This window comes from Lissotriton vulgaris, chromosome 11, assembly GCF_964263255.1.
Source record: "Lissotriton vulgaris chromosome 11, aLisVul1.2, whole genome shotgun sequence".
NCBI lineage: Eukaryota > Metazoa > Chordata > Amphibia > Caudata > Salamandridae > Lissotriton > Lissotriton vulgaris.
This window is the reverse complement of record NC_141699.1, coordinates 9077598-9100313: the sequence shown is the minus strand read 5'-3', so window position 1 is coordinate 9100313 and position 22716 is coordinate 9077598. Positions and strand designations below refer to the sequence as shown.

At 47.2% G+C, this 22716-nt stretch overlaps 1 protein-coding gene across 2 annotated transcripts in view; it reads right to left on the bottom strand.

Moving 5' to 3' along the window:
* HIRA (histone cell cycle regulator) overlaps positions 1 to 22716 on the bottom strand; it is a 436977-nt gene that overhangs the window by 205898 nt on the left and 208363 nt on the right. For both annotated transcript variants that reach the window (XM_086942648.1, XM_086942649.1), the window contains exon 9: positions 9118 to 9231. In XM_086942648.1, coding sequence (XP_086798774.1) covers positions 9118 to 9231 — 114 coding nt within the window. The remainder of the gene's footprint in view (positions 1 to 9117; positions 9232 to 22716) is intronic.

Genomic DNA, 22716 nt, shown 5'->3' with positions numbered 1-22716 from the left:
ATTAAGGATTCAACAAACTATCTCAATTTGGGGCAGTCCATAACTCCGTGCACCGAACAGCAGTCCTCCGGATTAAGAACCGGGCTCACCCCAGTCCTTTCTTAGCTATCGCCACGATGTATGTTGAAGTAGCAGGCATAAAACAATGCGGAGAGAAAAGGCCGTGGAGCAGCCGCTGAACGGCCAATGGAAGCAACCCATGGGATCTCCTCGGCCGACGGTAATGCAAAAGCTGTTTACGGCAGTCATGTACACCAGTGTCAATGATCACCAGCAAATCTTCCCGCATGCGAACCAAGAGATCGCTACCCCCACCAAAATGCGGGAAACAAACAGCAACCACCTCGGGCCCATCCGCATCTCTGAGGGACAGCCCGGGAGCAATGGCGGTCACCACATTGTCTTGCACACAAGAATCCCGGGCCAAGGTCACTTGCCAAATCTTCAGCGCTCGTAGGACGTCTCCAATCGTGGGTTCACGCTCCCCAGTGCAGGCCCCAGCACAGTACAGAGGTACAGCATCGACATCCCGGGGCGTTCCACAGCATACGGCATCAGCCGCCATTTTGCGATTACAGCGCCGTCTTTTCGGAGACAACACCTGGGGCGGGCTCACAAGCAGGGCCCCCGCGGGATCCCCCTCAAGCATCCAAACAGCAACCTCTATGCAGAAATGAGGGCCACCAAAAGAGGGGGACCAGCCGGCGCCACCGCTCCGCTGGAGCCACTCTCCGCCACCGAGCGATGAAGTTCGGAATGGCCGGGCAAGGCAACAAGGGGGGGAGCCACCAACACGGCGTCCCCCACACACAACTTGCCGCACCTCACCTCTGGATCACCGGACGGTAGTCCCAGGCGCGTTCAGTTGCCTCCGGCTTTTTCGCACAACGGCCTCTTCCGGCCGGCCTCCAGCCGAGGCCGCCACCGACACAGTCTCGCCGGCTACTCGCTGAAGGCAAGGCCACGGTCTCCACCCCACAGAGGCCGCACTTCCTGGGAGGACGCCGCTGCGGACCCACTGAACGCCGGAGCCACCAGGACGGGTGGTAAGTATCAGCAGACTTTCATCTATAAAATGTTATCGTTTTTGGGCAGGATGGGCGGCAGGATAGATGAGTTTGGGCAGGGAGGCCGGCGGAGCCAAGCTACCGTGCGGCCATCACGATGTCGAGCTTCAAGATCACCTGTTCTTGACCATGAATAGGATCAAGACCCTTACTCTGACACCAAAGGTAAAAGCGCTTCCACTTAAATCCTTAGGATTGTCTGGTAGAAGGCCGCTTTGCCTCCTTAAGGATGTTCATACACTCCGGATTCAGCTGTAAATGCCCGTACTGGATGAGTTCAGGAGCCATGCTGCCAAGCGCAGGGAGGGCAAATTGGGATGGAACACTCGCCCCTCCTGTTTGGACAGAAGATCCGGGCGACAAGGTAATCTCCTGTGTGGCATTATTGACAACTGGAGGACATCTGGGAACCACGACTGGCGTGGCCATTCTGGGCAAATCAGTTTCATTCTGGAGTGGGTCTTGTACAGCCGATTGATCACTGCTGGTATCAACGGTGTCGGTGGAAAGGCGTACAGCAAGTTTTGACACCAGTCTATCACACGGGCATTCCCTTGAGACCCTTTCTGGTAGAACCTGGACGCGAAGACGGGGCATTTTACGTTTGCCACGTCTGCGAACAGATCGATGTCTGGTGTTCCCCAATCCTGGAAAATGCTGTGCGCGACATCTTCGTTGAGAACCCAGTCGTGAGCTTCGACGAAGTCTCTGCTGAGGTCGTCCGCCTGTGTGTTGAGACTCCCCGGCAGGTGAATTGCTGTTATGGACAGGTCTCGCGCCAGTAACCAATGCCAGATGGTCTGGGCTTCTATGGACAGAGTCCTGGATCTGGTACCCCCCTGCTTGTTTAAGTAATACATTGTAGTTGTATTGTCTGTTTGCACCAGGAGGGAGTGAGTCTGTAGCGATGGCGCCAGGGACTTGAGAGCAAGATGGACTGCTCTGAGTTAGAGCAGATTGATGTGATATCCTTTCTCGAAGTCTGACCATAGCCCTTGTACCTGCAGAGGGCCCATATGTGCCCCCCAACCTTGGAGAGAAGCATCTGTTATCAGAGTCTGCGTTGGTGGGTCCTGATGAAAAGGAACTCCCTTCATCAAGTGTGCCTTCTTCATCCACCACCGGATGGAATCTCTTGCAGACTGTTGGAGATGAATTTGGTCCTCCCAGTATCCCGTCCTCTGTTTCCACTGATCTTCCAGACACTGTTGTAGAGGACGCATCTGCAAACGTGCGTTTGGCACAATAGAAATGCACGATGCCATGGACCCCAGGAGAGAGGACACTTGCCGAACATTCGGACGTGCAGACTGAAGGAGAAGCAAACACTTTGCCTTGATGGATGACCACCTCTCCTCCGAAGGACACACGTTTTCTTCTTCGGTGTCCAATTGAGCACCCAGGTAGTGGATCTTCTTGGTGGGGTTCATTATGGACTTCTTGTAGTTGACTTGCAGACCCAACTTGCACATGAGTTGGAGGCATATCGACAGATGTTCTTCTAGAAGCGATGGGAATGAACTCTTCAGAAGCCAGTCGTCTAAGTACGGATATATCAAAATCTGTCTCTTTCGAAGACAAGCCGCCACTACTGCCATACATTTGGAAAATGCTCTGGGAGCTGATCTCAGGCCAAAAGGAAGCACTGCGTACTGATAATGATGAGCCGCTACTTGAAACCTGAGAAACTTGCGATGTTTTCTGGATACCGGAATATGAAAATAAGCATCTTTCAGATCGATGACGCACATCCAATCCCCCTGGTGTAATTGAGGGAAGATCTGGTGAAGAGCCAGCATTCAAAACCTCTCCTTCCGAATGAATTTGTTCAACCGTCTCAAATCCAGAATGGGTCTGAAATCCGTAACTGGACCTTTTTTCTTTACGAGAAAGAATCAAGAGTACAGGCCTTGATCTCTCTGCTGAGATGGAACTGGTTCTATGGCCTTCTTCTTCAGAAGGACGTTCGCTTCCTGTTGTAAGCGCTTTATATTCCACTGTACCATCTTTAGAGGACGCATGACAGGGGGTGGCTTCTTGAATCTCAAAAGGTACCCGCTCTGAATGATACCCAGCACCCATCTGTCCTTTGTGATCTGTTTCCACTCGTCCAGATAACACACAATACTTCCTCCAACCGGAGTGGCACACAGTTGTAGAGGAAGCCTCCGTTCATTGTTTTTGAGGCTGCTGGTAGCAGATGATTGCTGCCTTTTTCCATTGCCTCTGCCTCGTCCAGGCCGTCGCTGTTGGAATTGCGACCTCTGTTGATTCTGGCCTTGATTTTGCGAAGACCAATTCATCTGTTGGCTCCTCTGCTGAATAGATCTCTTGTCATAGGGATGAAAATTACCCCGACGTTTAAGTTCTTTCTTCTTTTCAAGGCCTACGGCCTTAAGAGAGTCCAACTCCACTTTCATTTTAGACATCTCGTCGTCAGCGTGAGATCCAAACAGAGTCGAACCATTAAAAGGTAAATTTACCATTTTCCTCTGAGCCTCCGGCTTTAGCCCGTAAGGCGAAGCCAAGCTGTACGTCTAGCACAAACACCGTGTGCATAACCATGAGCTGACAGATCCGCCGCATCAGCAGCCGCACTAATGCTCTGGTTAGCCACCAATCCTCCTTCTTCCATTATTTCCAGGAAGTCTTTCTGATCCTCCTTAGGGAGTTTATCTGCAAAACGAGCCACTGAGTCCCAGAGCAGACGGTCATAGCGGCCCAATAAGGCTGCTGCACTGGCCACTCGCATGACCGACCCTGAGGTTTTGCACATTCTTCGCCCCAAGGAATCCATACTCTTACTATCCTTTTCAGGTGGAGCAGAAGAGGTAGATGCTTCAGAATGCGCTTTTCTGACTGCCGCCACAATAAGTGAGTCTGGAGGTGGGTCAGAATGCAAAAACATTGGATCTTCTTCTGGAGCCTTGTACTTCTTAGCAATCCTAGACGGACCTGAACCCACCGTGGCCGGAGTTAGGAATGTTCTCATTGCTGGTTCTATCAACCCGGGCACTAACGGCAGAAGAGGCCTGCCAGTCGTCTTGTTATGCAGGGTTTCAAAGATGACTGACGTTGCTACTTGGGGAACTGCCATCTTGATGTTGAATTTATTCGCTCCACGACATAACACATCATTAAATGTGCTCAAATCATCCACGGGAGACACTCTGGAAGGAGGAGTAGATGATATAGTTGGAGAATAGTCTCTATATGAAGATCCTGAAGAAGACGAAGATGATGTAGAAGATGGAGAAGGGGTTCTACGTCTTCTCTGAGGAGGTGCCGATCTCGGACTCCTACGCTTCCTTGAACGTGATTTCTCTCTCACTAAGGATCTCGAGCGTGATCTTCTATGCAGCTCCGTCCGAGGGACCGGAGCTCTCTCCCCCATCACCGGACGCATCTTCCAATGTCTAAGACTTTCCAGCCACCTCGGTGACAAGTTAACAGGCCGTTCTGTATGCTCAGGTGAAGCCTCAGGTGACACCTGCACAATATTCAGCCCTGCTGAAGACTTGGAAGCTCTGGAAGCTGCACTGTGCTCAGAGACCGATGAGCCAGAAGGAGTCCGTTGTCTGGGCACCAATTGTCTGTCATCTGACACCTGCCCTGAGGTTGAGCCCGAATGAACCACCACAGAAGAGTCCTGGTGCACAGTCTCTTGCCCCACCGCAGATCTGTTGTCTTGCTGATCATGCGGTGAAGACTCCACTATAGGTTCTGGACTTATTTCCGACCTCGACAAAGACCTAAGTGAGGTCCGAGAGGCTGGTCTTGATAGTCTCGACGTCGACCTGTGTTCAGGTGGGGGAGACCTAGACACTCCATGCTCCGAGCCCGAAGCAAGCATCGACGTCGACCTACGTCGCGATGGAGACCTTGAGCATCTCTTTTTAGGTCTCGACGTCGAATCCTTCGACACCGTTCACGATCCTTCGGCGTCGAACGTTGCACTCCCGACGTCGTCCTTACTGCAATCGACACCAAATGTCTCGACGTCGATAAGGATTTCGACAGCGACTGTCGAGACGCTGAACCTTGCCTCACCGGCGAAGTCCTTGACGTCGACGGAGCCCTCTTCGACGCCGACACTGCTGACGGCGATCTGGATGTCGACGTTGAGCGCACCTTTTTTGATGGCGACGCTCCCTGGAGTCGATGTTTTTCAGTTCTACCTTCTGGAGACGCTGATATACTACAAATGAGCAGAGCTCAAGTTCCAGGTTCCTCACAGAACAAGCCGGAAAAAAGAACTGACCTGTCACCTGTGGTGCATGATGGGAACAGAGTTCTCCTGGAGGCCTTAAAGGCAAAGTGTGCAGATTCTCTGGGGCCTGTCTGATTTTCTGTACACAGACATTTTTTCATATGCAGCCTTTTAGGCTAATAACTGTTTACAACAGGTTCTTTGATGAAAATAAAAGGTTTCTCATGGTTATGAAATGCATTTTAGGCTCATGCCTGTTTATTGCATTTATATACAGCATATTTTCATGCTTCAGAACGTGTGTAAGGTTTGGTTTGATTAGCCTATGTATTAATGTTAGGCGGCATATTATGGTTGTTATACATGTATATGTGTATAATTAGTTAGTACTATGTACTTTTGGTTATATTTACACATGTATATGTATATTGTTTATCTGTTCCGGGTTCCCGCTCATGGGCGGAGATAATTCAGTGCTTATGACTATTAATGAGTATCCCCTGGAAGAGAACCATTGTTATCTGTACCTTCAGCCCAGCGGGCTCCGCCAGCTCTACGGCTGCCGTCATGGGGTAATGTTACCAATAGTCAGAGGGGGATTGAAATCTCAAGTCGCCCGTGTATCAGTTACACCTTACATGTGGCCGTGACCAGACAGTGATAACAGGAAATATTCTTCAAATAACAGTGGCACCCACATTTGTTACCCCTACCTCCCTCCTCAAAGCCCTCATCGTTAAGAATAAAGCAGATGAAAAAACTAGTAGGGAATACGATATGGTTCTTGGGCCATTCAGCTGCTTCCGGTCTGGACTTCCCCCCACAGTTGTCCATCACATCATCTGCAGTGCCGGGCGTGACACTGGGGAACAGCAGTACACTGTGGTCCGAGTCCGAGTGGACCGTACTGTCCTCCGAGACCGTTAATATCTTCTGGGAATCCTCTCTGAATGTGCCTGCCACCACCAAAGCGTCCCGTTGTTTCTCCTTTTGTTGTGTCTTCGACGGGCCGCGGCTCCTTCCATTTCTTTGTGGTTTGGGGGCCTCCGTCCCACTCCCATCCCGAGACCTCCTCAATCGTCCGACATCAGATTCCCGGAGGGTCCTTGGCTCCCGTCTATGCCCATCACCTCCAACCATTCCTCGGCATCTGCAGGACTCTCTAAGAAGTGCGTTTTCTTGTCGTGTATGATTTTTAAACGGGCCGGAAACAGCAATGCGTACTTGAGGTTAGCTTTTTGTAGTTTCTTTTTCACGTCCAGGTAGGAGGAGCAACGTTTTTGAACCATGTTGGTGTAATCCGGATAAAGGGAGATTTTGTGATTGTCATACTTGATAAGGGACTTCTCCCGGGCCTTTTGCAGCAGGACATCCCTATCTCGGTAGCTCAAAATCCGCACTATCAACGGGCGCGGGGGTTGTCCGGGGTCTGGCCTGCCCGTCGGGATCCTATGCGCCCTTTCCATGCATAAGTGTGGCGATAAGCCCTCCTCCGCTACGTGATCCCGGAACCACTGCTCCATAAAGTCTGCCGCCTGGGGGCCCTCACATCTCTCCGGAAGGCCTATAACGCGGATGTTATTCCGGCGGTTGCGGCCTTCCGCATCCTCCACCCGGTCCATGAGAGAGGCCACCTGAGTTTGGAGTTGTTGTATGGAGACCTGTGTTCCGCCACAGTTGGCGTGATCGCGCCGATGGAGAGGCCCTGGTCTTTCACTCTGTCCGCCAATTTACCATGGTCCGCCCTCAGTAGGGACAAGTTGGTCGTCAGGGTGCCCATCTGTTGCTCAAGGACCGCTCTGGAATCCCTGATTTCTTTCAGGATAATGTCCAACTTATCCATCTGAGGACCCTCCGCCTGGCGCTCCGTTCCGGGCTGCTGCGGCGCCCCATTTTCGGTGGCTGGTGGCATTGTGGAGGTTGTCGGCAGCTCTCCGGGATCCTCCGCCGGCTTCGCTCCCTTACGGACCATTGTTACGGTGGTCTCAGTCCCCAGTGTTTATCGGTAGTTGTAGACCCCAGTAATTGGCCCTGTGTAACTCCCCGTGTCAAGTCCTCTGGGTAGGTTCCACCCCGGCGGCTCCCCGCTAGATTGAATCTGGGAGGGGGCCCTCATGCCAGCCGTCCGCAGGGCGGAGGGGCGTCACAGTATGTCCGCCGGCCCCGAACACATTTGCCCCCGCAGGCCACCTCAGGGACGCGCAGCCGCAATATACCACGTCCTCCTAGGATATGGAGGGGGAGAGGGGGGGGACACGAGATCACCCTCCAGCGGCTTCCTCTGCTCGTGTCCAGCAGTGTCTTATCTCCACCTGTGCGCCGTCTCCCTCCAGGGGGTGAACCAGGCCCTCTTGGGCCCACGTGCAGTCCCAGTGATCCACTCACCGCCGGGGTGGGGCGTTACATAGGAGAGCCCTCGATATCCTCTCGGTGCTGGAGGGCCAATGGAGAGTTCAAGGCCAGGGGGTGGCGATACCGAGCGCCCAACAGACCCTTCGGCGGCGTCGCTCCGCACTCCACCACTGCGCCCGCTCACCTCCGGGGGCCCTCCGTGATCTTTGGTCGCGCCCGAGTCCTTCACCGCCTTCTGTGTGGTCTCGGTTGGGAGCCTCCGACACTTCTGATGACCTCAGCTGTAGGCCGGGCGGCTGCACCTCGCACTGTGTGTCCCGGCTTTCAATGCTGCACCTCCGCCGAGCGCCGCCCTGCTTTTGGCTCGGTGTTGCGGGCCGTCTCTCCCCTCACCCGTCGGTTCAAGGGAAGCCGGGGAAGGAAGCACACATACAGTCTCCTAATTAGTCCCCCCACGGGTCTCCAAGGCAAATTTTGCAGGATTTTGCCCCGATGGCGCCGGAGCTTCAGCGGCGCACGTCGGTGCTCATGGCTTGCAAACCACGCCCCCCTCTGCTGATGCGATCTTAAACCTTGCCCACCACTCACGGCAACTCCTGGAGTTTGGTCCTGTAAGTCGCTGTACTGTACCTGAATACTGCATTGACTTTTCCTCCCATAGGATAACACTGCAGCTTCTAAAAAGTGGTGACTTTTTCAACTGAAAAGAACTCTTACTTAAAAACGTACTTGCCTAAACAAATTGATTCTGGTGCCTACAAGTATATAAATATAGGTGTCATTGTTTTTAAATTGGTGTGAATTTTCTTATTGAGTCATGTGTCTCATTTATTGCCCAGTGTGTGTATTTTCAGATGTCTTGCACTTCTCTGTGATAAGCCTAAGGCTGCTCAGCCACACTACCCCTTAGAAGAGCACCTTTGGATTGCCATAGCAAGCCGCTGTCCACTCATAAGTGAACCCCTCACTCTTTACACAATATATCTCTTTTTGATATATCATATAAAGAATCAGCTTTAGCAGCTGCATCAAAAGCACAATCACACAGCAAAACAGATAAGTAAACAATCCAAATTGACCTTTTCAATAAGGCTTACCAATTTGTGCGTGAAATCTGGGAAAACAACTCTACTACTAACAGAGCAAAAAAATTTCTGCACCACATCAAGACATTAGTTGGAACAGAACTCATATGGCTCATCAACAGTCAATGCCAGGTTTGGTATAGCTCAAGGCTCGTGGGACGGGGTTTCGTTTTCCTCCATCTTAACCTAATAAAAACTGGATATGCCTGCTTTTTCAAGATCCAAATCTACTATAAAATTCCTTAATATTAATTGGAAGTCACATGCTCCATCTAAATGGGATATTTGTTTTTAATGGTTCTTGCACATAAATTATTCATTCTACAGCATTTGAAACGTACTGCTCTAATCCATTTTCTACACAGTTCTCATTTACCCAAGTAGAATAACAAAGACAACTCACCCAGACAGAGAGAGACCGGTCTTTGCTACCCACAGCACAGCAGCAGTACGGATTACTTGATTTTGCTGAACTCCCATTCTTTTGCCTTTTTTTTAAGATTTTGGGATTGAATTTCTGGAACAAAAACAAAGAATATTGAAATACACTGGAGACACAGAAAACCAAACATTAAGAATAACAGCTTTAAAAGAGCAAAAACGTTTTTCAAATACAATACTTCTTTTCCTCCTTACTAGTAATGTTTTTAACTTCGACTAGATTTTTTTAGATATTAAACTTTTAACAGCGACCTATTACATTTTTGTACGTATTTTGTTTACTTAGGCTGTCTTCTATTTTGGGTACCGTCAACCTTTGGCCTGAGCAGAGAATTGAGAGAAGGATAGAAAGAGGCATCTGTAGATATATCACAAAGGCAACTGTCCAATTCAGACCTAACATCATATGTTACTTTCCACTAGCAAAGAAATGCAACATTTATAGCTTTGCTCAATTGCAGCAGTGATTGATCTACAGGTTACTCTGCCCGACTTCTTCTGATGTCACATTCTCGTTTGGGGAAGGGATGAAGACAAAGTCTGCATTATATAAAGAGGCATATGCCAATTTAATCCATTAAAGCTTTCTTCCTGCCTTATTCTTTTGTCAAATACATGTTAATGTTTCTTTTTTTCTGTGCTTGATTTTTACATGTTGTTACTGTGTTTAGAAAATGAGCAGGTTGATGCTGTACAGCAGCGTGTTTAGTGTTATTTCACAGACTTGCAGCTATGCTCAGAGCAGGAAAAGGCTTTGACGTCACCACTTTCCTCTCTACTCAATGACCTTCTTTCTGGGGGACAGAATCCTTGTCCTTAATGGAGGTGCAGCAGCTTTAAGAACCACACCCGGTGTAGCAAAGCTGGAGCCACAAGCATTTCGGAGTATCTCAAACTTCTACTGAACTGTAGTAAGGACAGAGGAGAGCCATAAAAGAACTCTCAAGGCCCTGCCATCATGAAAGCAATCAACAAAGAACTGAAGGCCCCATCTACCCAGAAGAAGCTCTGTAACATGGTGTTGAAATGAAATGGGAAGGGGATCAGCGGGGTAGTTTAACAAGGTACTCAATCTCAAGCATCAAATATGGGAGTCAAAGACTGTTTATTTTGGCTCCCACTCAAAAGCAGGGTGAAGGCACATGTTCAGATTGACTACCTTCGGGAGGTACACCCTTGCCATATGGAACAGAAAGAAGAGTCTTAAGAGATATATCCCCTACCACAGACCCAGACAGGGAAGTGTAAGAAGTGCCTGTGCGTTCCTAATAAAAATAATAGGAAGGCATGATTGTCCATGTGAATTATGACTATCTGACGCAGGAGGAGATGCTAGGGCTTCCGTCTGAAGTGCCTCACTTAGGAAAGGCCACAGCAGCTAGGAGGACCAGTTTCAACTCTAACAGGATGCATCTTATCTGTCCCAAAATGCAATTATTGACAGATCACTGCAGAGGGCCCACATCTGAACTCTGGAGAATCCTTCTGGTGGTCAGACCTGCAAGTTTTTGGAAGCAAAGAGGGCTGCCTACTTACAGAAGAGTAGCAAGTGCCCATCAGCTCAAAATAGGAAGGGGAAATGGGAAGACTGAAAAAGTATGTTTTAGCAACCAGACACATGGTCCAAGAGTTCCACCTGGTGATACTGTCAGAGGCTCTCTTTCATTCAGCATTGAGAAACATGCTGATACAAGACACCTGAAGTCCAAATAGCCCATGCAACCAATAAAGGTTGCAGAGCAAAAAAATAGGTGGACACTCCTTTATAACCCCTACCTCTCTCGAGGTGAGGTGGCTTTCAGAAGTGTTATATGCAGAATGCCCACATGAGCTGAAACTTTCAGAAAAGATCAGACAGTCGTTCCGAATGGCCTGGGATAAACCCTAGATTCATAAGTGTCCAGAAGGCAAAGCAGTAAGTACCCAGGTCCTTAGATGGTGGTTTCTAGACAAGACAAAGCCATCCAGATAGGGGTCAAAATGAACAATCCAAAGGTTCAAAATAGTGCAATAGCACTAACAGTTTCAAGAACAATACCACAGAAACCAGAGGTGACCATCCCATACAGGAAGTGCAGATTTCCTAGGACAAACCAAAAGCACAGGTACGTGGATTTATGCATACTGCAAGTTTGCTGAGCAAAACCGGCTGTGGTGGATTGCTGCCAACATCCGAGCCAAAGACACTCTTCTGTACTACTGTCTATGGAAGAACTGCTCCCTTTCGAGAAATTAAGGTCCTACAGATCCACAATGTGGCAGAATCCTCCCACCTATTTATTAACGGAAAGCAACTCTAGAGGAGCTTCAATGCTTACTGAGAAAAGGGGAATCTTGTCATTTACAACTATAAGATTCTAAGGGTACTGCACGGTTGACAAGTGAGAACAGGAATTTTGCATGATTTAGGACCACTGTGGACATGGTGGTAAGCATTCCCTTCCAATGAGCTAGGGTGCATCTTGACATAAAAGGTTGGTGGGCAGCATTGCCACTGGATGTTTTGGGTTAGGCAATGGCCAAGTTCGCACACTGGGGCTGCCCCTCTTTTTCTTGGACTCGGCGAGGAGGTCAGGGAGGAGGAGCTAGCAAAAGGCTTGAACCAAATGGCAGTACACACAGCCTTGGTGAATAGAAGAAGATAACAGTCTGGTCATTATAGCCTAGATAAAGCTCATTGACATAGTAGAGACCATGCTTTTCTTTACTATTTAGTATGTCATTCGCTGAGTGACCAAAGGGATTCTTGCCATCCAATAGGAGGTTGAAGTCTGTATCTCTGTGACTGGTTGTGTGCCCCTGCTCCTCCTAGTCAAAGCCCTGCTCTCCCTCCTCCACCTCCACCTCCAAACTGCAGTTGCATTACTCTTATTTGTCTCAGTTTCTTATATTCAAGATCAGTGGATGTTAGCTCCTTACTTCCCTGCCTCTCTTGTTTATTCTTGTCCCCAACAACCACGAAGAACAGCTGCAAATTCCTGCTCTTGCGCTTCTTTGGGCAAGATCAAGAAAGTACAACTCATTAACACGGCTCAAAGAAAAACGCACTGGGCTGCTGTTCCCTTGATAGAGCAGGAACATTTAGACAGCTGTGAAACAAACAGGCATACTTTAGTAAAACGGTGTCCTAGTCAACTTATCTTTAGGAACACCTTTAGTTTTAAAGACATCTTGCACTAAACATGTAAAAACATGATACAGTCTCTGCAAACTTAAAAAAAAGTATATTTTATTAATACGCTTGAGAGTTTTACCTTAGCAGATCAGTTTAGATCACCCATTGAGAGGTATTTAGTTAGTGAACCAAGAGGCAAGGATTTGTCTGGTGCACCTTGTGTGTAGCCTTGGTTGTTACATAATTGGAACAACATTATAGTTTATAAAAAAAAAACACAAGAGAAGGTTTTGTACAGCACAGATCCTGAACTCGTACATTTTAAGGAGTTCTCATATGTGGTAATGAAGAAATATAAGCCAAACGTGAAATGTACCAATTGCCTAGTATCACACAATTTCGTCAAGTGGAGTTCATCGTATAACTCCACCAAAGGTCCCTTTGTCACCCCTACAAATAGAAAAGGTCCCTTAGTCACCCCTCCGAATAGAAAAATAACTACTGGTAGGTCTAAATCTAGCCCTATTCACAAGGGCATCACATTTTCTAGAAAACCTAGCTCAAACCCCTAGGACTTCTCGGATCCATCACAGTCAACACAAACAGATCTAGAATCACTGAAACTTCAAACCGACAACACATCTCAGACCATTCAAAACTCTACTCTCGAAATTAAGAGCATTTTACACCTCACTCTTAAAAATCAAGCTCATTCAAAAATCAGAACTCAAACTACAAAGCAAGCCTAAACCTTCACCCATGTCGCTGTCAAATAGGTAATATCGCCTTCGCAAACTACTTAAGTATTTATCGGATGATGAAAGTCTAGCCTTACAACTAACCTACGAGTCGACACCCGTTTCATCTATTCTCCCCTGCAATGGAGGCGAAAACAAAATTGGAACGGTTACAAGCAACGCAAGTAGAACATCCATACCGAAAAATAGAAAGTTCAACATCCATAACTTGAAGAGAGTATCTTTCATCACAACACAAATTCTCTTAGGCCTACTACTCAACTGACGATCAGCAGTGAAGCATGCCTCTGACATCCTCAAACTCATATTGCCAAGAGATAGACGTGGGGATCTGAACAGAATCATGACTCACCGAATCATCTTCGCCATGCATGGATCTATTGGTTCCTCCAAACTACAACATCGTGAGACTAGACGACAAATAAAAGACAAATAAAAGAAGCATTTGCAATGCAATAGGTCTTCATTACTGATGGTTTGAGGTATTGGCGTAGCAATAATAATGCAACACCAATAGCTCATACTTTCAGTAATGCGAGACCTAGTGCATTGCAAATGCTTGTGTAGTGAGCCAGGAACCAGCCGTATATGTCTCAGTGCAGTAGCGAAAGCTGCTCCTAGAGGTTCTTAGTGAGCAAGACACCAGCACTGCATGTCTAGGTGCAGTACAGGAAGCTGCTCCTTGAGGTCCCTAGTGAGCATGGCACCAGCACTGCTTGTCCAGTTGCAGTACCGCAAGCTGCTCCTAGAGGTCCCTAGTGAGAAAGGCACCAGCACTGCTTGTCTAGGTGCAGTACCGCAAGCTGATCCTAGAGGTCCCTATTGAGCATCATAAACGTTTGGTCACATATGGTACTGCACCCTGCAGAAGATATGGTAAATCCACGCTACCCATAATGCATTGCATGCAAGACAGTACCACAAGTACATTCAAATAGCTATGTCCATATATACAATTAGTAGCTTTGAAATATGACAAAATAATTATTATATTAATTCCGGATTAGGTTGTACTCTATGTGGAGCTGATGAAGGGAAATTTATAGAAGGTCCAATATAAATGTGCTAGCTAGTAAAGTAACCACTGCCAACCTAGTTTTGGACCTAGTGAGTGTCCTCTCTGAAGGCCTTCAATAAATTAATTAATAACTTTTTTGAGCTTTTAAAGCGCACTGCTACACGTAGGTTTCCTGGCGCTGTATAAGCTGGGGAACCCGTCCTGGCTTTCCCTGTGATATGGTCCCTATTGGGCACCCCCAGGGTGAAACCAGGCATCCCCGGCGTTGATAGGGCCGTTTGTGGAGATTAAGCAAGCTAGTGCCCAGAGTTGCTGAGTGGAACCCATGGTTAGAGTGGCACTAAAGGCGAGATTTATCGAGCCCACTGACATTGGCCCAACACCCTGCCGCGTCAGGAATTGAACCCTGGTCCCGGGCCGATCTCTACTTCTGGGTCTACCGCCTCTAACCAGTGAGCCACACTACTCCACACTATAGAAAATAGTGCCTTGAGGCTGTAGTTCAAACCTAGGGCATAACAATACATGAAACTGGGGGTGTCTTCATGGGAGGTTACAAGAAGAGACAAGGCGGTACTAAGGAGGGACTACTAAGCCTAATGACCAATAAAAAGCCAACTTTTACAAAGGACAGGGACAGGAGCCAATTAAAAATGATAGGCGGAAAGTAAGCGGAGCTTGATGTCCATATCCTGAAGTGAGCTAAAGAACAATGGTGGTGATGGGCCAGATTTCATCAGATTAAGCATTGCTCTGTTTTGTGTTTCAGACAGACAGCATTTTAAAATGGCACGCAGATTTTGGTGCAAATGAAAACACATGGCAAGTGAAAACCTGAAAAGAGGCATGGTCAAAATGCTTTCAGTCTGAAACGCTTTCATTTAAAACCCATGCTCAATTAATTAATCCATGGTGGTTAAAATGTGTAGATTTAACCTCACTATAGAATGTACATTTAATTTGAGAATTTTTTTTTAACTTTTAAAGTAGCACATAATTGTGCTGAAAGAACAGGTATTTTGCAGTGTATAGCAGCACATGACTTAAGTTTGCTTTAAGCAGCAGCTCACTAACCTTGAGATAAGAAATGGAATGTTTCTTCCTGTCTCCTCTCCATGAAAGTCCTTTGTTCCTTTGTTCCTCTATTCCAGTCTCAAGAAACTTGGCTTTCTTGCATATTTAGACAACGCATATTATGTTCATAACACATCTTTCTTATAATAGGTACTAATTAGTCAACCATGCACCAACACTACAAGTGGGGCAAATGCATTTTGCATGAAAAGCTATCTAAAACATTAGAGCATGTTGCTATGAGCATGTATTAACTGTTTGTGCTTTGAAAATGTGCACTAGTGCATGTTTATGCGATGTTGTACACTGTACATTTTGCATGTTGTGCACAAATAATAGAAAGGCTGCTTTAAATTAATAGCTTTCGCTAGGTAATAATTAATACAATTTATATTAGAATGGTGGGAGGTGAACATAATGGGCTTTACTTCAAAAATTAATATTCTGTTGTGTTTGTTTTGCTTTAGTATACATTGGGGCCCACAATAAATGGCTGCCTAGGAATCCGGCATGGCTGAGAATTGTCAGCAGTGTGTTGAATGGGAGACGCATGCGCAGAACCAGATACATGAACTGCCAAGTGCCTCAAGTAAAGACACTTTGGTCAAGGCCACAATGATCTGCACACTCCTGTCACCGTGTCAACCTACCAGTATATGTGGAAGTGTGTCATCCCTGTGTGTGATGTGAAAGCGAGAAGGAAATTGATTGATACATTTTGTCGCTTAAGATGTTGCAAGAGATGTTCTTATTGATACATGTTATGTATATTGTTCTTAGCATTAAGCCCCTATTGTCAGAACCGGTATAGGTTGGACTTGCGATGAGAACAGGATGCTAACCCTATGTCACCTGAACCAACCAATCACAGTGTGAGTTTCTATTGAAACTGCAATATTGTTAGTATAGTATAGTCAGCCAAGAATTAGGGTATAAATAATGACCCCTTAGGGGCGTGTTAGGAGCAGCTCTGACCAGGCATAATTTGGGTTAGGTACTTGAACGTCGCGGTGCAGACTGGGTGTAGATTGCGTCTGAGGAGACCGAGGAAGGAGCGGGCTTTGTTCACATATTTTAGGGAGGCGAAGGATCAGGACAGACTTTGATGCTTTTGACTAACTGGCTTTGAAACAATTTTATTTGTCTTGTGCATTTATTTTTCTTTATGTGAGATTTTTGCTAAATATTAATGATTGATTAGCCTGGCAAAACTCACTCTTGAATTATATTTTTCCTGAAAATCTTTTAAGAGTTCTGAATGCCATACAATTAGTGGTTTCCCTTTCTTTATGGAGGGCATAGTATGCAATCTATAATATGTTCTGTATTAATTCTATTTTTTCAATTCTGTAAGGCTTAGTTACTCACCTGTAATCCTAGTTGTCTTCCAGGGGTATCCTCATCAAAGTCACAAGCACTACAATATTCCCGCCCATGTGCGGGACCCGGGAAACACAATCATATATGTGCCCCACATATATGTATCTCTACGTATATATACATATATATACATATATATGAAATAAGCAACTGCAGCCTTATACACACCAGAGCTTAGCAATGCTGTAAGGACTCCCCCTTATATCATAAAAGCATACATTACAAAAAGGGAAAAACAACAGCAATATATATTTTGAATCTGTTTTAATGCTTAACAGTCAGAAGAAACTCTCACATAGGACTGAAACCATATACAGCTCCCAGGCTGCATTGCAGAAACACAGTCTAAAAAGACTGAAAAGCTAACTCATAGCAACATAGAGATAAACTGGCACTGTGCCCCTTAAGGCAGTCATGACCCCCAGCTTCCCATAATGTTCTTTGCGGTGACTCAAAAAGCCATGACACAAAGAGTTGACATTACCTCATTAAAAACACACAATGATCTTTTGCCCGGGGGAGGTGGGAGGGTTGCTTATGACTTTGATGAGGATACCCCTGGAAGAGAACTAGGATTACAGGTAAGTAACTAATCCTTCTTTTCCAGGGGATCCTCATCAATAGTCATAAGCACTAGAATAGAATAGCGAGCCTCACCTCATCCACCTGCAGGTAAAGGAAACATAACTGTAAATTAACCAATCAGCTCAGATAACTAAGCCTGGATAGATAGATTACTATCCGAATAGATTCCTCAAGGAGGCCTGGCCCACTTAAGTATCAGCCCTGGAATCGGATTCCAGACAATAATGCCTTGTGAAAGTGTGAACCAATCTCCAGGTTGCAGCCTTGCAAATTTCTGACATTGGAACATCATGCAAGAAAGCTACTGTGGCCGCTTTTCCCCTAGTGGAGTGTGCTTTAGGAGACAACAACAAGGGTTTATGCGCCAACTGGTAAGCCAATTTTATACAGGACACTATCCATCTTGAAATTGATCTTTTGGAGGCTGGGAAACCTGTTCTGATAGCACCATAATTCAGAAACAATTGATCCGATTTCCTTATGCCCTAGGTACCTCCAGATAGAATTTAAGCACTCTTATGAGGTAAAAGGAATGTAGCGACCTGTCCGCAGGAGTCGCAGGGTTTGGAAAAAAAAGACGTTAGGGAGATTGACGGATTAATATGGAAATCGGATATAACCTTCGCCAAAAAAGCAGGGTGAGCCCTTAACACTACCCTGTTGTGGTGAAACACAGTATAAGGTTCTTTTGCACACAGCGCTTGGATCTCACTTACTTTGCGCGCTGATGTAATAGCTACCAGAAAAGCGGCCTTCCACATCAGGTGCTGTAAAGAGGCTTTGTGAATGGGCTCAAAAGGAGGACCCAATCTAGACAGCACCAGATTCAAATCCCAGGGAGGAAAGGGGTTTCGAACCGGGGAATACACTTTCTTCAACCTCTGCAACAAATCCTTAACCACCTGCATGTGGAAAAAGGAAGGTTGGCTGGGTGACTTTCTGTATGCCGTAATGGCTGACAAATGAACCCTGATTGAGGCATATTTCAAACCCGCTTTTGCTAAATATAGGGGGTAGGGAAGAATGACGTCTTCCTGCCCCTATGTAGAGTTAAAATGATTTTCAACACACCATAGGTAGAACCTCTTCCATTTAAAAGCGTATGACGCTCTTGTGGAGAGTCGCTTAGCCTCTTTCAGGATATACATGCAGTCGTGCGGCAGATTCAAGTGTCCGTATTGTGGGGCCACAGGAGAAATGCTGCCAAGTTCAGGGAGGGAAGGCTGGGATGGAGAATCCTCCCGTCCATCTTGGTCAGTAGGTCCCCTCTGTGCGGTAGCCTCCTTTGGGGGTGTACAGATAACTGAAGAAGGTCCGGGTACCACCACTTCCGTGGCCAGTCTGGAGCTATCAGAATCATCTTCATGTTGGATCTGATGAGCGTGGACATCACCTTCGGGATCAGAGGCAGAGGAGGAAAGGCGTAGGAAAATGTCTGTGACCAATCCATCAAAAGCACATTCCCCCTTGTCCCTGGACGGTGGAATCTGGATGCGAAGGCGTGGCATTTTTTGTTTTTGTCGTCTGCAAATAAATCTATTGATGGACGACCCCACTGTTGGACAATGTCTGCCGCCACCTCGTCGTGCAGAACCCAGTCTGGCTGATCTTCAAAGTGCCGACTGAGTTCTTCTGCTTTGATATTCTGCTCTCCCGGAAGGTGCACTGCCACTATGGAGAGGTTCCGAGCCAGAAGTCAGTGCCAGATCGCTTGAGCCTCCAGGGAGAGGGCGAGAGCGCGTACCACCCTGTTTGTTTAGATAATACATGGTGGTTGTGTTGTCTGTTTGGATCAGGACCGAGTTGGACGTGATCAAAGGCAAAAAAGCTTTCATAGCAAGATGGACTGCTCGTAGCTCCAACATGTTTATGTGGTAGGACTGTTCTTTCGTGGACCACCAGCCCTGCATTTGAAGGCACCTCATGTGTACCCCTCATCCTTGTAGAGATGCATCCGTTATCAACGATTGCAGTGGAACTGGTTGATGGAAAGGGACTCCCACCAACAGATTCTGCGGCCAAGTCCACCACTTGATGAAGGATTTCACTGCTTGGGAGAGCACGATCCGATCCTCCCAACGCCCCGTTGCTTGGTCCCACTGGTCTTTTAGATCTTGTTGCAACGGGCGCATTCTCAGCCTGGCGTTGGGGATGAGAAACATGCAGGAGGCCATCGACCCCAGCAGAGATGCCACTTGTCGGACTGCTGGGCGATCAGTCTGAAGCAGAGCCTTGCACTTCTGCTGCATTTATTTATTTATTTATTGAGTTTGTACCGCGCTGGAATCGACTCCCGAAGGAGTATCTCCGCGCCAAGGCAAGAAAACAGCTCAGAGATAGAAGAACTGGAGAGCTAGAGGAGGTGCTAAGGTTGGAATAAGAATGTTTTTAACAGTTTCCTAAATGTCAAATGATTGGTGCACAGCCTAAGGGAGTCAGGGAGTTTATTCCAAAGGCATGGGCCCAGATAGGAGAGTGCTTTTCCACCCTGTCTAGCCCTTCTAATGGTTGGAATTTGAAGAAGGGACTGGTTGCTGGAACGAAGGTTGCGTACTGGGCTGTAGGGGACAAACTTACCAGCCAGATACGCAGGGCCCAAATCGTGTAGGCCCTTGTAAACAACACAGCAGGTCTTAAATTTGATCCGTTGATCCGTTAATGTGGCTTCCCCAAAGAGCCTCACCTCGGTGTTTCCCAAATTACATTGTAGGAAATTTGAGGCCATCCATCTCGCTACGGCGTTCATACCTTCAGAGAAGGACTGTTTGACCGTGGCGCTAAGTGTCTTAAAAGGGAAGAGAAGCTGAGTGTCATCAGCGTATGGCACTGGGGTGAATCCGTATGTTCTCTTAAGGCCAGTTAGGGGGGCCATGTAGATGTTAAAAAGGGTCGGGCTCAAACAAGAGCCCTGCAGCACCCCCTTAGTGAGCTCAACAGAAGCAAATCGAAATGAGCCCATGCTAACACACTGTGTACGGCCCGATAGAAAGCTCCTCATCCAGGACAGTGCCCGACCTTCAAGCCCCACCTCTTCCAAGCGACTAAGCAGAATGTCATAGGATATCGTATTGAACGCTGCTGACAGGTACAACAGCACCAGAATCATCGAGTTCCCCTTATCCTGGGACATTCGGATGTCATCTGTCACTGAGAGGAGAGCTGATTCGGTGCTATGATTTGGCCTGAAGCCGGACTGTGAGTAATCCAGGCCTCCAGTTTGTTCGATAAAGCTCGACAGATGAGTATTGATGTGCTTTTCCGTTAATTTGCTCAGAAACGGGAGGAGAGAAATGGGACGGAGGTTGGACAGTTCCGTTCAGGGGATGGCCGAGTTTTTACGGATGGGTCTAACCTGAGCCATCTTCCACTCTTGAAGTACTCTACCCTTGGAAAGAGAGAGGTTGACTAAAGACTGGATCATAGGGTCGAGCGACTTGCCTATTGATGGCACAACTCTAGCCGGGATAAGATCTAGAGGGGATCCACTCTTAATTTGACCCATGAGAGCTTCTACCTCACCCAGGGAGACAGCCGGGAACTCAGAAAATGAGAGAGAGTTAGAGGCCCCACTCTTCTGAGGTGATGACAAAGGGCAACTCGAGGAGAGACTAGTGCTAATGATTTTATCATAAATCATCTCTATTTTGTTGGGGAAATATAGAGAGATATCATCACATAATTGTTGTGATGATGAATCTAGACTCTCACAAGCAGTGGGTTTAGTAAAGGATTGAACAATCCGATACAACACCTTGGGAGCGTTGCCCGCCTCAGCAAGTTGCGAGGCGATATGGTTCTTTCTGGCCAGTCTGATATTCTTATGATACAAGGCCAAGGCGGTGTAATAGCAGTTTTTATCGTCCTCAGAGCGGTATGATCGCCAGGTCTTTTCTAACTTTCTGCAAGCCTTTTTATGAGAGCGTAGATGGTCAGAAAACCAAACTTCCTGCCGTTGTGCGGGACGCAGCTTACATAATTTTATAGGAGCTATGGCGTCCACCGCAGTGAGAATGGCATGCTTGTATTTAGACATTGTCATCTCTATGTTGTCCGAGGCTGTAATTTGGGGTTCAATAAGTGTCTCCCGAAAAACTTCCTGAGATATTTTGTGCCACTGCCTACGCAGCAAGGGTGGGGGGGCAGGTCGATTGCTGGGTTTGGCTGTATTAAACATGGCGAATTCAATAACAAAATGGTCGGTCCAATTGACCTGCGTGGGGGGATTACACACAATCTTGGGGGAGTTGGACAGAACCATATCTAATGTATGGCCCGCTAGGTGGGTAGGGCCCTTATTCTGCTGTATCAGTCCTAGTACAGATAAATCGGCTAGAAGGGACTGGGCCTCAGTGTTGTCCGCTAAATCACTATGTACATTAAAGTCCCCCAGCAATAGAAAATCATTGCCGGATTAAATATGCGGGGCCAATGCTTCGACTAGAGAGATGGCTAATGTCGTACATGGGCCCGGTGGGTGGTAAACCAAGGCCCCTTTCCAACCAGCCTTTGAGGGGGTATTGATCCTGAAGATCATCAGTTCCATGTTGGCGGTGCAACTGTGATCCAATATGGAGATGGTTATCCCACTTTTATAAACTATGGCAATACCGCCACCGGTTTTTATAGGTCTGTCCAGCCTCGCCATTTTATATCCTTCTGGGATACCCATGGCGATTGCAGGGACAGAGTGGGGCTTCAGCCACGTCTCCGTCAGAAAGCACAGCTCAGGCTATGCAGTGGAAATAACGTCCCAAACCTCAGTATGATATTTTGGCAGGGATCTCACATTACAAAGCAGGTTCTTCCACCCCTTTGGTGAGTGTTTGGCAGCCTGGGGGGCTTAAAGATTGATTGACATATGAGGCCTGAAACTGACAGTGCCGGCATGAAAACGGACTTTCTGGACATGGCCAGGTCTCCCTGGCGCAGCCCTGCAAAGGGGTAGCCTGTAAATCTAGCAATGACTGGGCCGAATAGCTAATATGCCTGGATACGTTAGAATCCCAGTCTGATGGATCTGGGTTCATGGCCCCTTGCCCATCCAGTCGCGGACGGGCGCAGACGGGCTTCTCTTTGGCTTGTCTTCGGCGCGTCTTAGGCAGAATTGAGGAAAGTCTCTCCTCCGTAGGAAGGAGTAGTTTCTGTCCTGTAACTCCAGTTCTGTAGTAGGGGTATCTCTGTTATAGTCATAATCTAGTGAATAGTCCCGCCCATGTGCGTGGACCCCGGCAATCAAAAATAATCTCTTAAGTTGTCAAAATAATGCAGAAACTGCAAAGACACTTAAGAGAGAATTTAAAGACAAATAATGCAGCCTATATCCACAGGCTACACTGTCCAGTACTTCAACTAGAAATTCCACCAAAAATCACCACACACAGCACAGCCTGCTAGTTTCTACCATAGAGAAACTTGCCTCCCCCAGTCACAGACCCAGGAATGATAGAGAGGAAGGCAGGGACAGACAAGCCCCATAGGCTGCCATTATGTGGCTTAAATAGGATACTGTGCCTTTAAGAGAACTTTCCAGAACTTCTCCCAGTATCCCAGAATGCATAGCAGGTCCCTCTACTTTCAGTTCTTTTTGAAGGCGAAGCATGCCAGACCTGTCGCATTCAGTACATGATGAAA